The 16,112-nt window shown below is 41.1% G+C and overlaps 2 protein-coding genes across 2 annotated transcripts in view; one reads left to right on the top strand and one right to left on the bottom strand.

Moving 5' to 3' along the window:
• Positions 1–3,822: 3,822 nt before the first annotated feature.
• On the bottom strand, positions 3,823–8,842 carry LOC308373095 (solute carrier family 22 member 7-like; the record flags this gene model as incomplete). Its single annotated transcript, XM_080848507.1, has 10 exons — positions 3,823–3,886; positions 4,287–4,493; positions 5,373–5,481; positions 6,111–6,325; positions 6,655–6,761; positions 6,868–6,991; positions 7,094–7,262; positions 7,492–7,646; positions 7,743–7,846; positions 8,459–8,842. The coding sequence occupies 10 exons, from the start codon at positions 8,840–8,842 to the stop codon at positions 3,823–3,825; spliced, it is 1,638 nt and encodes a 545-aa protein (XP_080704633.1).
• Positions 8,843–12,885: 4,043 nt separating this feature from the next.
• srbd1 (S1 RNA binding domain 1) overlaps positions 12,886–16,112 on the top strand; it is a gene marked incomplete at its 5' end in the record, with an annotated part of 85,978 nt that continues 82,751 nt past the window's right edge. Inside the window, 6 exons of the mRNA XM_080849137.1 lie at positions 12,886–12,953; positions 13,145–13,523; positions 13,690–13,935; positions 14,483–14,649; positions 15,211–15,328; positions 15,649–15,787. Of these exons, the coding sequence (XP_080705263.1) occupies positions 12,886–12,953; positions 13,145–13,523; positions 13,690–13,935; positions 14,483–14,649; positions 15,211–15,328; positions 15,649–15,787 (1,117 nt within the window). The remainder of the gene's footprint in view (positions 12,954–13,144; positions 13,524–13,689; positions 13,936–14,482; positions 14,650–15,210; positions 15,329–15,648; positions 15,788–16,112) is intronic.

Below are 16,112 nucleotides of genomic sequence, written 5' to 3'. Positions count from 1 at the left end.
TTTGCAATGGATCTGAGGTGTTTTGCCCATTGGGTGTGTGGTTGTGCTAATTGTGTGAGGTGTTTTGAAAAACAAAACAAAACAAAACAGTCAAAATCGTGCTTAAGTTATCGAGAAAAACTGTAATTCCCTGGGAGATCCCACACTAATGAAACATGTGTGTCTTAAGTTGCAATAGATAAAACCATCTGAAAGATGTGATGAAATACAGTCAAATAGGCCACACCTAGCTGGACCATGTTTTTCCCTATGAAGATATTCAGGCCTGTGTTTTATCCGACTCAAAAACATACAAAGATGACATAACTTTCATGTTACTTCAGTGCCCTCTATTGGCAGAAGGGTGACTAGAATAAATCCTGAGCAAGTTTAGTTGCAAGTGAACAACCCCATTTTCCCTTCAGCTTTTGTGAAGCCACATACATATAAAGTGAGTGCAGAGAGTCACGTCAAACCTTAGCAATGTATCTGGTATCATTCATTTCAGTGTTCCTTCCCTTGGATGCTGATTCATTCTGCATTAATTGACGTGTCCCCATACTGACAGTCAATCTCTGCTCCTGCGTCAAATCCCCAAATCCCTCTCAGTTTCCAAGCCACTGATGTCACAGACTCACAGTGATGGGGTGGGTTGCCCGCGATGAAGTGGCACGGTAAGGTAATACGCCCCAAGAAGCTGAGGCAAAGGATCATCTTCAGGAACCTTCCAAAGCCATCAATCTCTGACAGAAGGTCTTCAAGCTTAATTAATAAGATTTTAGATAACTCCACAAATCAAATGTGTTATGACATTGCCTGTGTCTCACAGAAAACCTCCCCCTTTAACCCTACCCCTTCATTATCTGACACAGTGGCACTGTGTCACTCTTCTTCTGTCTGTTTTCACATTGGTTTGTGCAAGACACACCTCTTTCTGCCTCTCTCTCTCTACCTCTCTCTTACTCCTTGTTTAAATATCAAAGTACATTTAGGCTCACAGCATTGTCCAAGACTGACCATTCCAAAGGTTGAGAATGAAAAGAATTTTCATGGATATTCACCAATCTTTGACTTTTGTAAACCATTATAAATTCTCATCCAGAGGGTGTGAGGCGAGGAAGAGATATATCAAGTGTTTAGCCTTTTTTTGCTGGTGTATGATCTATCCAGACTGATTCAATTGAAGTTTAAAATGTACCCTTTCCTTGGATGCTTTGGTCCACACAGTCTCACAGTGTGGAGATGTCAATTTCATGTTTCAGATTAGGATTAGTTTGGTTTGAGTCAGAAACACAGGGGTTTTTATTTTCTATGTACGGGATTAGCCAGGGGTAAAGAGTAAAGAGGAATGCTCATTAGTTACTGTTGGGATTGCTTGACATTTCATGAAGGATTAACAGTCATCATTTTTAACTGGTGGTTTTGTAGACATACTGTAGCTAATACCGGTGATGCAGAAAGTAACACCCAGTGTCTGGTGCACTTATCTCTAAACTGCTACGTTTTATTATAGTATAAATATTACTTAGTGTGCTGCCAAAACTACAACTAAATGCATCAGCGCTGGTCAGAATAGGTATACTAAAAAGGCTGAACTATTTAAGCCGGCTCATTTTCATATTTGTGTTTGCGAACTGATATTGAGTTGAACATATAAATAGATTGATTTTTATTTTCATTCTCTTTATTTTTCAGGGATATGTCGAGGTATAGATGCTATATCACCATTCACGTAGTCTTCAAGTTTTTAGGGAGATGTCAGGGGATTCTGGTAAATAATCTGCAATTTTTCTGTGAATAAAACTTTAAGTGGCCCTTGACACGGGGCATTAATTCAGACAAAACCTCAGTCAGCAGCAGTATAATGACTGGGCTCTGCATGAGGCTCAGGAGTGGAGGAGCAGGTTGTAGGCTACTGGAGCTCTGGGAACATGAGGCAGGAAGACAGAGTCCCATCTGCCTGAGTTGGGATACTGACAGTCAAACTGTTGTCCAGAGACAGATTCCCAAAGACACCTTCAGCATCCAGCCAAGTGATGGAGTAGGACGCCCACGATAAGAAGCGGCAATGTTTGGTTAAGGATCATTTTTGGCACTTGTCAAAGACGTTTATATCCAAAAACAGGTCTTCGAACTTCATCTTGAAAGGAAATACATAAATATTCACTTTCTGAGATTATGATGAAATGTGGTTGATATTTGAGGCCAACAGCCAATCAAATTACACCCCTCCCTTCTATGCTACTAAGGCAACTTGTTGATTGGCTATAATAGTGTATGGACGCATCTAAGCCCCATTGTTTATTTTCCATTGACAGCCTGGACTGGATATGAACCCACTGTTGTTTTGAGTGCGCACACAGTTACAGGGCCTGGACTGGATGTAGAGTTTTTATAGTGTTCACATTTTCATTTGTTATCATTTTTATTTTACGTAGTTTTAATATTATTTTCATTTTGGGGAATTGATTAGTTTTGGTTGAGTTTTTATTTAATTTGAATGTTTTTCGGTTATAATAAGGGAAGCTTCGATTCCTAGATGCTGATAAAGGTAGGTTGAAAGAATGCATGACATCAAACAGCAGAAAGTGGTAGCAACCACAGTGCCAATTGAGGGTGAAAACGAAAAGGCTGATTCTACCTAGTTTTCGTGTTTTGAAAACTGTAATTTTTCTTTATAATTTAGTTAACCAAATATTTGTTCTCACCGTTCTTCTAAGTTTAAGTTTCCGTTAACTGCAATAACCCTGGTGCACACAGAGCAGAACAGCTGGAGGACCACAAAGGGCAATTTGCTAAATTTGTCAAAAAAAGTGTATTGGAAAATCTCGGACTGCCCCTTTAATCCCCCTCTGCAGTGAGAGCTAGTGGATGTTGTTCTGTCTGCATACTTCATCGGCCATCTCCGCTGCTCTGGCACCTGTTCCTTGTTTTCCTCTCGCTCGCCTCCCTGCTGGTCCTTCCCCAGCTCTCACGCTGACCCCTGAGAACTGGCACAGCCTCAATGTCATGTAGCCTCAGTGTCAAGCAGCCTCCATCAGACACACACTCAGTGGCTCACATTTTCCACTACTCTGAAGTCTGGGAGCGTTGCAATGGCCAAGCTAGGGCCAGAGAGTTCATTAATACTTAATTATCACGTTGTTATTTTGTTTTAAATTAACACAAAAATAGGAAACATCTGAAGACATTTCCTGAGATGACACTGACTTGTCTCAAGCACAATTATTTTCTAACCTCTTGTCTGAAACAAACTTTGTAATGTTAATAGGTTAATTACAAGTGGTTCATTTGTTCTGAAGCCAAGAGGATATCAGTTTTGCAATGCTGCGCAGGAAAAGTCAGAACGTGTTGGGCTGCCTCACAGTCAGACTGGACTGCAATTCACACCCACTCCATCTCATGGAGCAGTTGTTAGCTTCTTTGTAATATTTCTATGTTTGACATCCTGCTGTTATTCATTATTTATCACTTGTTGTTTTTTTCTGATGGACAAATGGCCTATTGTGAAGTTGACATCTACACTGAAGTTCCTTCGGGAAACTTCAAAAAGCAAAGACATGAATAATGATAGTAAGTTAAACGCTTGCTTGTTAACTAATGCCACAACAGTCATTATGGGATAGCTATGAATGCAAGGTTAGTTTAAAAAACACTGGCTTGGGGCTTATTTAATACCTTTTCCAAACTTGACAAACACTTTCACCTTCAAGTGAAGCAACCCTAGATTACCTACAGAGCACAAGGACTCCATTTTAAAATTGAATAGAATTTTATTAGCATTTGTTTAGTGGACTAACTCAGTTGCATGAAGTTGAAACATTGTGACCTCGATCAGCTGTTTTATCCTCCAATTTTTTTCTCTGCATTTTCCTGAGGGAGGATGGGGGATTCCACTTGAGGCGCCCTACAATTCAACCACAGCACTGCATTACCTCCGGATGTTTGCGTTGTTCAAGCTTACACCAACACTAAACACTCTCAGCAGATGTGCAATTACAGATATACGGTATTAGGATCCGTCATTAACAGATTAAACATATTTTGTATTCCTCCCTATTCTCAGTGGACAAGTGTCATTGTCTGAGATTTATGTAAAACAATAATCAATCGACGGGTGACAAGGCAAGTTCATGCATACAGCACAAATCTTTTACAATTGCAGAACATAGAAAAAAAGGAAGCTTAAAGAACACCTTACTGAATAAATACAAATAAGTACAGTATATGATTACTTAAGAAAAATCATCCTGAACAATTGGGTCTTAAGTCTAGATTTGGAACTTGCTACAGTTGGCAGGAGGTACCTTGTTCCCTCGATGTCCTCAATGGTCTCTGGCAGGCAGCGGCCACGTGTTTCAGGCAGTCGGCTGGTCACCAAACTGACCCCCACCGCAATGCAGCACAGAATGACCTGTGGAAGGCCCTCCCATACGTCATCCAACAGTAGAATCAGAGGAGCCACCGCCACACCCACACGGCCCATGCAGGAGTTATAGCCCATGCCGTTCTGCCTGGCGTGATGCACAAGACACACACTATCAGTGAGACATGGCTTATATGAACACACTGGGGAAGACAGCCCTCTGTTTTAAAGCACCCTACATCTGGAATGAGGTCCAAAAAACATTAAGGTTGTGCTCATTTATTTCAGTTAGGGAATTCATAAACCTAATCAAATGTACGTCAGACTTCTCTTGCAGTGATTGTAACTGTTGACCCAACCATAGCATTTTAATGGATTTACTGGATGTTCAAAAATGTTATTATGACCGTTCCCTAGTACTCCTGGACTGTTTTATATTCATATTTATATTATCTATTTTATTTTATTTTTTATTTTATTTTATTTTTATCCAATGTATTAACTCTCATTGTACCCTTGGCACCATTGAAAATGAGGATTTAAGTCCTCACTGTGTCTTCCGAGGCCTAAATAAATAAATCAATCAAACACTATGATCGAGAAACCACTGGCTTAAATGAACACACACTAAGAGTGAGAAACCACTGGCTTAAATGAACACACACTATGAGTGAGAAACCCCCATCTTAAATAAACACACACTATGATTGAGAAATTACTGACTTAAATGAACATACACTATTGAGAAACCACTGGAAAAATAATGTTAAATTAACATGCTGTACCATGCCTTTCTTTTTGTCCTATTTTCTAGTAACTGTTGCCTCTTAATTCCCTGTTGTTATCTAAAATACATCAGAGATAAAACTTGCTCTAACAATTCAATGTTTTCAACTCTGGGTTTCTCCAGCTGGCTTCCTGTGTATAACCTCAACCACTGAGGCAACTGATTTGAGGCATTATACCGAATACATGAGACACTAAAACTGAATTCTTATGAGTGTCTATGGCCGCTGAGAGCCCTTACCTGATCACGGTTGGGTAGAGCTCAGAGCTGTATAGAACCAGTGTGGCAAAGGAAGCTGATGAACACCCCTTACCAAACACCGCTACCACTGTTCTGAGCAGCCGCTGGTCTGAAAAGGAGAGTGATATTTCACATGACCTTATCCAGGATTTCAATTTCAGGTACATGTTATCCTAAAAAACCTCCAGCTTTTAAAAAATGAGGTAAGCACTGGAACACACGGCACCATGCAAACAAGACAAACGCAACCATGTCTGTGAAGAATGGATACACACAAAGGTGAGTTGTCACATACACACACAAAGGTGAGTTGTCACAGACACACACATGGACTGCTTACTGATTATAGCCAAATGAGAGGAAGTACATCGGTATGCATGCCTTAAAGGTACAGGCTACATGTAAGTGTTGTCACATACATAGCCATGTGTGCTATGTCATGGTGCTATACTGTATGTACAAACACACACATGGTTTGCTGTGTGCACACAAAGACACATGGACTGCTCACTCGCATGACTGAGATCTTTGCACATAAAGGAAAAAAAACTGAGTTTAGCAAAATGAGAGAAAGTGCATCGGTATGCATATATCTTAAAGGTACAGTCCTCAATTCAGGAGAAGGCGTGTGGCTATTTGAGCTCAACAGCCAATCAAACTACACTCCTCCCTTCCATGCTCCGGAGGCAATGTGTTGATTGGCTGGAATAGTGTCTGGCACAGCGCCCAATGATTTACCTCTTGGGATGACTACAGTGATAGCAAGACATAATCCAGCCAGGAAGAGAGCACCGGTCTCTGTTTTACGCCGACCAATCTTGTCCAGGAAGTAGTAAACTGCCACTTTAGCTGGGAACTCAACAGCAGCATATATAAACTGTGTGAGGTAAATATTCACCCCAAAACCTGCAATGTTAAAACTGATGCCGTAATAGGTGGAGGCAACACCATACCTGTAAGATATTAAACACAAATGATGTATGATCACTAAGAAGATCAACTAATATACAGTATCATCAATAATTCCTGTATCAATGATCAATTATCAAGTTGTTTGATTTTTGTCTCTCAGCAATTAAGCTACAAGGCTAATATTGCTCACAGCAGATGTAAAATTACTTCCATACAGTTTAAAACACAGTTAAGAGAACAAGTACGTATGTGATATATATCAGCTGTTCTTCAAGTTCTTGTGGAACAAGTCTTAAATCAGTATTGAAAGATACAGTGTGCTGTGAGTCGGTTACACTGCAACGTTTTCCTGGGTGGAATCTCCCCATACCAGGTAATACCAGTGAAGAGAGCCAGTTTTCTCATCTTGGGAGTTCTTATCAGATCTAGATAGGAGTATTTCTTGCTTCGATTTGCCACCACAATATTAGACAGATTCTAAACAGAGACAGAACAAACAAACAATTAAACAAACACATTAATGATACAGATCTAAGATGGTAACGCTGCATGAACTCTGCCCAGATGAACCGCGGCAGCTCACCTCTGGCTTGATGGAGGAGGCCATTCCCTGCCGGCGGTTCATCTTGATGCACTTCCTTAAGTAGTGATGAGCTTCATCTAGCCGCCCATTTGCTATTAGCCACCTAGCTGATTCTGGAATCCATCTGTTTGGAGATGACAGCTAATTTATTTCATTAATTCCCCAATGACAAAATAAATACTACATATAGAATTTGAATTCATGCGAAATAGACACGATAATATACCTCCAGGATATTATGGCTAAGGCTAAAGGTGATGTGACTGCCACGACCAACCATCTCCAGTCCCTGATTAAGAACGCAAGCAGGGACAATGCCATATTTCCAAACGTCCATGACATGCTGTCAATCACCCCCACCAACTTCCTGCTCTCAATATCCACCCATTCCACAACTGCAGAAAGAAACAAATGTAAGCTTTCACTTGCCCTCAAAACACATACACATACACACACCCACACACACACACACATACATACCAAAACGAAAATAATTCTTTAATCACGTGAGGTTGAAGCGAGAATTGCAATAATAGGTATCACCCTTACTATTACTCTTCCATAAGATGCTTTAATCACATGAGCTCATAGAGAGGGTGTGAAAAGAAAGAGGTGCTTTCTCACTGAGCACTGAGCTGACGATGACGATGCCTGTGATGCTGAAGCCAGTGAGGAATCTCAGCACAGCAAACATGACGTAGGAGGTGGAGAAGACACTGATCAATGCAAAGCCCATTCCAGACACGTAAGACACCAGCAGGGTTATCTTCCGTCCATACCTGAGCGTGTGAGAGAGCGGAGATAAAATGGTGGTTATATCTTGACCTTAAATTGTGGTACGTCATATCACGGACATTGTTTGACGCATGAGGTACCTGTCACTCAGGCTACCAAAGGTCACGGCTCCCAACATGACCCCTACAAAGAAGATGGTGGCTGTGGCTCTGTTCAGCCCTTTCTTCTCACACACCAAATCCCACTTTAAGAGACAGAAACAAAAGTCATGTTTATATGTGGGTAACCTTTTGCTGTAATACTGGAGACGTAATAGAGGCTTTTGGCCACAGAAATACAATGTGTTTAAAGCTGTAATTTAATACATAATTTCAGTACTACCTCTTAACTCTGAAATTTCATGACATTTTACCTTACTATGACACATGCAAAAAGGCAGAAAGTGTTGGAGAACAGAGTTGTGTTATCCAAAATGGTTTAATGGGTCTGGGCTGAAAATACACAGCATGTACAATGGTTTAACCCCACTCAAAAAAACACTAAGACGACACAACTTTCTTTTTTTCACAACTTTTCTTCAGTGCCCCCTGCTGGCAGTTATTTTGGAAAATCAGCATGAGGGTTGACCAGTTGTAATCCTGAACAAGTTTAGTTCCAAGTGAACAACTCCATTTTCCCTTCAGCTTTTGTGAGGCCACGTACAGTGAGTGCAGAGAGGCCACGTCAAACCTTAGCAATGTATTTGTTATCATTCACTTCAATGTGATTCATTCTGCATTTCTTGACGTGTCCCCCACATGGACACACACACACGTCACTGACAATAGGACTCTGAAGTGAAAACAGCGTGTCTTACCTCCGAGGCCAGTGTGCTTTTGAAGGTGCTGTTATCATACACCCATCCATTGTGACACGGCTCTGCAGGAGGCGCAGTGCTGTTGGAGGAGTTGAGGAGCAGGTGATACTGGGGCTCTGGGAACATGAGGCAGGAGGACAGAGTCCCATCTGCCCGTGCTGGAATACTGACAGTCAGTCTCTGCTCCTGCGTCAAATTCCCAAAGATGCTCCCAGTTTCTCCCAGGTCACTGATGTCACAGTGATGGGGTGGGTTGCCTGCAATGAAGTTGTTCATCAGGAAGTGACACGGTAAGGTAATACGCCCCAAGAAGCTGAGGCAAAGGATCATCTTCTGGAACCTTCCAAAGCCATCAATGTCTGAGAGAAGGTCTTCGAACTTCATCTTGAATAAGACTTAGATAAGTAATCCACATCAGATCAAATGTGTTATAACACTGCCTGTGTCTTACAGAGAATCGTTCCTCCAAACCTACCCCTTCATTATCCAACACTGTGGCCCTGTCTTCACATTGGCTTGTGCAAGACACACCTCTGTCCTTCTCTCTCTCTCTCTCTCTCTCTCTCTCTCTCTCTTTCTCTTTCTCTCTCTCCCGCTCTCTTTCTTCCTTTTGACTCCATTTCAACTGAATTTTCATGGATATTCACCAATCTTTGACTTTTGTAAACCATTATAACTTCTCATCCAGAGGGTGTGAGGCGAGGAAGAGATACGTCACTGTTTTAGCCTTTTTACTGGTGTATGATATACGGACTGATTTCAGTAGGTAAATAGTACACAGAGATGTTAATGAGTTACTGTTGGGATAATTGAGATTCCATAAAGGATTTGCAGCAGTGACTGTTGCACTTAACTGCACATTTCTATTGTAAGTCTGCTTCTCAAAGGTTTCCTGCTGACGCTTGCAGCCAGAGAAAATGTCCATAATGGGCTACTCCAAACCAGAGAGTCGGATTTGCAGAGTTATCTTCAGGCAGTTAGCCTCCTGCTAGTCAAACGTTTAAACTGAACTGAACCGATTTTAGTTCTGTTATTTTATCATAATATTTTAGACATATTTCCAAAAATGAATAATTACGGCTTCTCTGACATTCCACACAAAGGGTGATGTATATTTGCATATTTCATAGACAGAAATCTTTTTATGCAACAAAACGAATCAATTCATAACACAATCATGTCATACCGTGATGATTGAAGCCATGCACTAAACCTGGTACAATGTTGCCATTAAGAAGATGGGAATGACACTCACTAAAAGCTACAAAATAAATGTCATCCATACATTCATGGAAATAATTATTATGCCCTTTGAAGTCACAAAAATGCGTTTAGTGACAAAATGTGTCCTGGTCATGGCACCATCATGGGTAACATTATTATAAACACAAACATCAAAATACCTTGCAAATACTATTAACATCAAAATACCTCGCAAATACTATTTTTTAACAGCAGTTTGATCACAAACATATTTAGGTTATGTCTGGCTATTCTGTGGCTAAAAGACTGAGATTTGATGAATAACCTTTAATAATACTCAGTATCCTCAAATCATCCGCAATGTTTCTGTGAAAAAACTTTAGAGACATTCAGTGGCCCTTGACATGGGGCTTCTAACTTGTAACTTCTCAGACAAAAGCCTCTAACCCTAAGTGTAACCCTAGTTTGACCTCAACAGCCAATCAAATGACACTCCTCCCTTCCGTGCTCCTGAAGGAACTTGTTGATTGGCTGGAATAGTGTATGGCCATCTCAGCCACTTTGTTTGTTTCCCATTTACAGCCTGGACTGGATGAGAGTTTTTTTTTGAGCACACAAACAGAACAGAACAGCTAGAGGGCCACGAAGATTTACTTTCCCCCTCTACAGCATTAGCTGCAGTGAGAGCTATGGTGGATGTTGTTTTCATCGCGCTCGCCTCCCTGCTGGTCCTTCCCCAGCTCTCACGCTGACCCCTGAGAACTGGCACAGCCTCAATGTCATGTAGCATCAGTTTCAAGCAGCCTCCATCAGACGCATTTTTCACTACTCTGACGTCTGGGACTGTTGCAATGGCCAAGTTAGGGCCAGAGAGTCCGCCATCAATACTAAATTATCACTAAGTTCTTTTTTTAAATGAACCAAAAAAAGGAAACATAAAGAAATTTAAAGAAAGTTCCTGAGATGGGAACAACATAAAGTTGAGCCTTTCAGCTTTTATCTATTATCCTAACACTATCATTACCATTTGATTGTGCATCTCTTTCTTAAAGGCACCCAGTGCAACTTTATGTAAACATTCAATGAAAAATAAACATTCAATTTCTAGTCTTTTTTACACGTAGTAAGTTTCAATAACTCCATATCATTACATATCGACATTCAAGGAGCAAAGTTGAGACGTCGTTGTGTGGTGAGAACTGATAGAAAATCGTAAACAACAACAATTGCCGGTGGGGAGAAGCCATTTTTCCATTGACTGGAAGCCTGCTTTATTTATTGTAGGTTACAAAAAATAAAGAAAATGGCGGCGATTGTTGTTGTTATCGATTTTCTATCAGTTCTCAGCACACAACGACGTGTCATCTTTGCTGCTTGAATGTCGGTATGTAATGGTATGGAGTTATTGAAACTTACTACGTGTAAAAAAGACTAGAAATTGAATGTTTATTTTTAAGCCTCGAAAGTTGCACTGGGTGCCTTTAAAAATGAGCAAATATCTTTTATTCTCAAGTGGTATAACTTCTTGAAAGACATTTTTATCATGGTTTGCTGCAACCAGATATCAAGTGATCCCTTCATATCATTCATAAAGTTACATCTCTCCTAGGTGTTGGATGACATTCATCTAACACAATTTGTTTTCACCAATACCTACATATAAACCTAAATACAGATAATTGATGTGTGTTGTATGATTGTTTTGTCCTATAGGGCTTGGTTTGCAGAGAGGCAGAGATGCTTTGACACCATTTCTGGATATCCAGGAAGGGGTTGAACATTTGTAATTGAGAATGATTGTTTGGAAAGTTGTTCCTTTTCTATTAGTTCTGAAATTATATTGTGTTGTGATGGCAATTTGAGAATACCGGACATACTTATGCGTTACAGACATATATAGGCCTATATCATTTAACTATGTGCTTCTGCGTTACAGACATACTATGTACAGACATACTGTAGGCGTATATCATTCCACTATGTGCTTCTGCGTTACAGACATAGGCCTATATCATTTCACTATGAGCTTTTGTGTTACAGACATACTGTATATAGGCGTAAATCATTTTACTATGTGCTTCTGCGTTACAGACATAATTTTGCTATCCTAAAATGTTACACTTGCATTTGGAACATCACCTCTGTATTATGCTGGTTTGGCTTATGGTGTCCTGGTATCAAAAAGGCAATTCCGGCCCCAAGATGTAGCCTACTGTATATATTTTCTAATTAGACAGAAAGGTATTTCATTTCACCCTCATATCAAGGGCACATGTTTTTCTATTCCTAATCACACAAATTAAAGTATAAGAGGGTGCTTACTCAGGGCCTAGCGTATGAGACCAAGCATTTGGTGTGTTTCCAGTGGATCAAAATCTCTGGATGTCATTTCGTATGAAGAAACCAGGTAACCGTTCAACCACACAGGTTTAGCTGCAGTGTATTTTCAAGGTATTATGTCTAGCTTCCTTTATATTCACTAATATTTTATATATCTTTGAAAGCTTTCGTTGTGTAATTAAGATAAACCACAGTCATTTTTTTCCCATTGTTGTGCATAAAAAACTATTGAATATGTTGCGACTTTTATTGTGACAACTTGAAGAATGGCGGCCATATTGGAAATTTTGTTCCGACAGCATCACGCAGCTGTATGGTTTATTCCAGAGTAACCTGATGGTGAATTTAGTGGTGGTGGATAGTGAATAGTGACGTTGCTTTATCTTGACATACAACACACAACTGCATAACTCTCGAAGAAACATTGTAAGTCTCAGTTGTACGTTCCGCCCTGTTGACACTGATATATAGCTTACTTTAAACTGTTACACTAGTCAAAGATAGGCACGTACCCAACGGTAGCTAGCTATCTAGCAGCCTCACAGTGTAGAGTGGACAAGGCGCTAAATTCAAACAGATTGGACTGTGACTAAACAGTATCTCGCCATCGCTTGGGCAGCCTTTACCATGACATTCTGCTTAGTTGAATTCACCTTATGTGTCGTTTTTATTGTGTCAGCATGACTTGCCACCACGGCAGCATTTGCTGGCATTATCAGGCATGATATTTGCTAACTAGCAACTTTTGGATAACAAAGCGTTGTTTTGCCCCCTGGTCCACCTTTACCTGTTTCTTGAAGACGTGTTTTTTTTTACCAGGGTGTACATAATTATGCAATGTCAGCGAGGCTAATTTCTGTGTAACCGTGTACTCAAAATAGAAGATGTTACGAAGAGCGAAAACGGCCACGGTCTACAAGGAGGTACCAACAGACGACGAAGACGAAAACCCGTGAGTTTGTTTACCACTATTTCTCTGTTTGTCGCACACGCGTGCGCTTTACAACTTAAGCAAAGTCGAACTGTTTTATTTATCAAGTGCACAGTATAACACAAGGTCATTCTGATCAAGGAAACACGAATGACAACATAAACAACATAACTACTGGTCTCAGTGATGACTTTATCCCTGACCTGTTTCAGACTAGGAAATGATGAATTTAGCTCTGATGACAATGCTGACGATTCATGGAACCCAGAGGCAAAGGGGTCTGGGAGGAAATCAGTTGCCAGGAAGCCAGCCAAACCCAGGGAACCAAAAGCCAAGAAAGAACGCAAACCTAAAGAACCCAGACCTAAGAAGGAGCCCAAACCTAAAGTACCCAGACCTAAGAAAGAACCCAAACCTAAAGCAGAGAGGAAGCCCCGAGCTCCCAGGGTTCCTAAAGGCAAGAAGGTGGAACCTCCAGAGGATTCTAGAACTGGAACAGAACCAGAACAGACCCCAGAGATGATGGAAGAAGGGGCTGGAGGCGTGGATGAGACCGAAGGAGTACAGGAGCCTGTGAGGGTCAAGGATGAGGTGGGTTGTTAAATGAATAGGTTTTCTAGGGTTACACTCTACTGTGCTTACCTTTTTGCTCACACTGTCATTCTAAAGAAAAGCGGTAATTGAACCTAAGGTTATTGGAACTGATGATATTCTGAATTAAATATTTTGATTATGTATGTATCTGCCTTTTTCACAGAGACTCTCCTTCCCCATGGCCACTGGGCCCAATAGCAGCGAAGCCAGTGGGAGCGGCTTGACCTCCTCCACCAATCAGCCATCGCTGCTTGTAAAGAAGGAGGAGCCAGGGGAAGACTTCACTTTTGGAGAGCCAGTTGCTAAGAAACAGAAGACCTCTGCTACCTCTCAAGGCAGGCCGGTCAAGCAATCCAAGTCATTGAATGTTTTTGGGGAAGGTCTGCACATGAACTGGGACCCTATTCAGGTATTACCATACAGTTCACTTGGTTCCACTTACTGCAGGGAACTTGCTGGAGAAACTGTGAACTCTAACTTCCGTTTAATATATCAATATATATACTATACTGTTTACCGAGAAAACAAATTGTGATAAATAAACAAATGGCAGAATCTATTGAATATATTATTAGCTTAAGGTTTTGTCCAAGACACTTATAAGAGATGATAAGCAGCAAGAGCTTTACACAACCCACCCATGTGACTCTCTCTTTGATTGGTCTGTGCTTGGTTCTATGACTGTTGTATCATATTTCTATAGTTTATATGTATAACTACTTGTTTGTGTATGTGCTTGGTTGTGTGTGTTTATTTTTTGTGTGTGTGTGTGTGCACGCGTGTGTCTGTGTCTGTGTCTGTGTGTGTCTCTGTCTGTCTGTCTGTCTGTCTGTTTTTGTGTCTGTCTGTCTGTCTGTCTGTTTTTGTGTCTGTCTGTCTGTGTATGACTGTGTTGTGTGTGTGTGTGTGTGTGTGTGTGTGTGTGTGTGTGTGTGTGTGTGTGGTGGTGATGACAGGTGCTAGCGCAGAAGACAGGTGTGGAGCAGTGGGTGTGTGCTAACATAGCACAGCTCATACACGAGGAGAACACCATCCCTTTCCTGGTGCGCTACCGCAAAGAGATGATCAACTACATGGATGCTGACGCACTCAGAGAAGTACAGCTGGCACTGGAGGAGTTATGGTGAGAAGAAGGGGGTGTGTGTGTGTGTGTCTGTGTGAGTGTGAGCGTGTGTGTGTGTATGTATATGTATGTATGTATGTAATGTATATGTGTGCGTGTGTGTGTAACAGTGAGACCAAAGGATAGAATAGATCAAACACGTCGATGTACTCAGAGGAGTGCAGTTGATTTTGGGAATTATTGTAGGAAGAAACACGATTCACTTTCAACAGGAGGCAGTCAATATCAAGTGTGTGCACGCTTCTGGTGTGTACATTTGTGTGCGTTTATGTGTGTGTGTGTATTTTATGGCCTCTTTTGAGTGAATCTGTGAATCTTTATGAGTGAGAGAGTATTTTTCTGTGTATGTGTAAAGGGGAGGGTAAGGTTCTGCTTTCTTGCGTTGGTCAACTGAAGTGGCATATTTGTACCACTAGATGGCAACATAGGCCATGATTTTACAGAGCTCTCACTGTGGGACAGTGGACTTCTGGTGTTTTACACCGCAAGTGTGTAGCTTTGCTTCTAGAGAAAAAAAAGATTGATTTATTCTCTCTCTCTCTTTCTCTCTGCATATTGTAGTGCTTTGGCGAAGAAGTGTCAATCTGTGATTCAAACGCTGAAGAAAGATGGAGTTCTGACCTCGGAGCTGGACGTGTCTTTAAGGAATTGCAGAGTATTTGATGAACTGGACCATGTGGTGAGTGTGTCCTGAGTCTATGTCTACGTGTGTGTGAGTCTGTGAATGTAAGTCATATTTGGCATTATAACACTGTAGGAACACCATGTTTGTAGAGCAAGGAGGTGCATGTCTGCCACCTGGTGTGTCACTAAGTCCATGCGTGGCCTCACACCTGTTCACCTGTACCTGTAACACCAGCTCTTAGAAACTTGCCATTTAACGCCTGAAAGGTCTTACTCCTCCTACCTGACATCACTTCCTTCCTTTGTTTTCCTTTTTAATATTTACCCATCTCCTCTCTCTCTCGACCCTCCCCTCCCCCACCCCACCCTTTACAGTACTCCCCGTATAAGAAAGGCAGCAAGCTGTCCAAAGCCAGACGGGCCAAGCAATTGGGTCTGGAACCGGCGGTTCTAGCCCTGCTCCAGACCCCCCAGTTCCTCAACCTGCACGCCTACATTAAGCCCAACACAGAGGGTACGTGTCCCAGCCACGTCTCTTTCTCCCCTGTACCTTGCCTTGGTTCCTATTCAACTCGATACAACTGGAGAGAATTTGTGATGAAGAACACTATAACCGTATAGTAGATATGAATTTGCATCAGAATATACATACTTATTATGTTACCATAACAAATACTTTATATTAATATGTGTAATATAATATTGATGTCACCAAAATCTCTTAATATTGCAATACTAGTGTTTTATAACATCCTAGTGAATATTTTGGCATGATTCAACGCCAGTAGGGGGCAGTATAAGACCATTATTTTTTATTATTGCAAAGGCACAGTTCTTGA

This window comes from Sprattus sprattus, assembly GCF_963457725.1.
Source record: "Sprattus sprattus genome assembly, chromosome: 12".
Lineage (NCBI taxonomy): Eukaryota > Metazoa > Chordata > Actinopteri > Clupeiformes > Clupeidae > Sprattus > Sprattus sprattus.
Note: the sequence above shows the minus strand (reverse complement) of the source record. Positions and strands in the feature narration are given on the sequence as shown.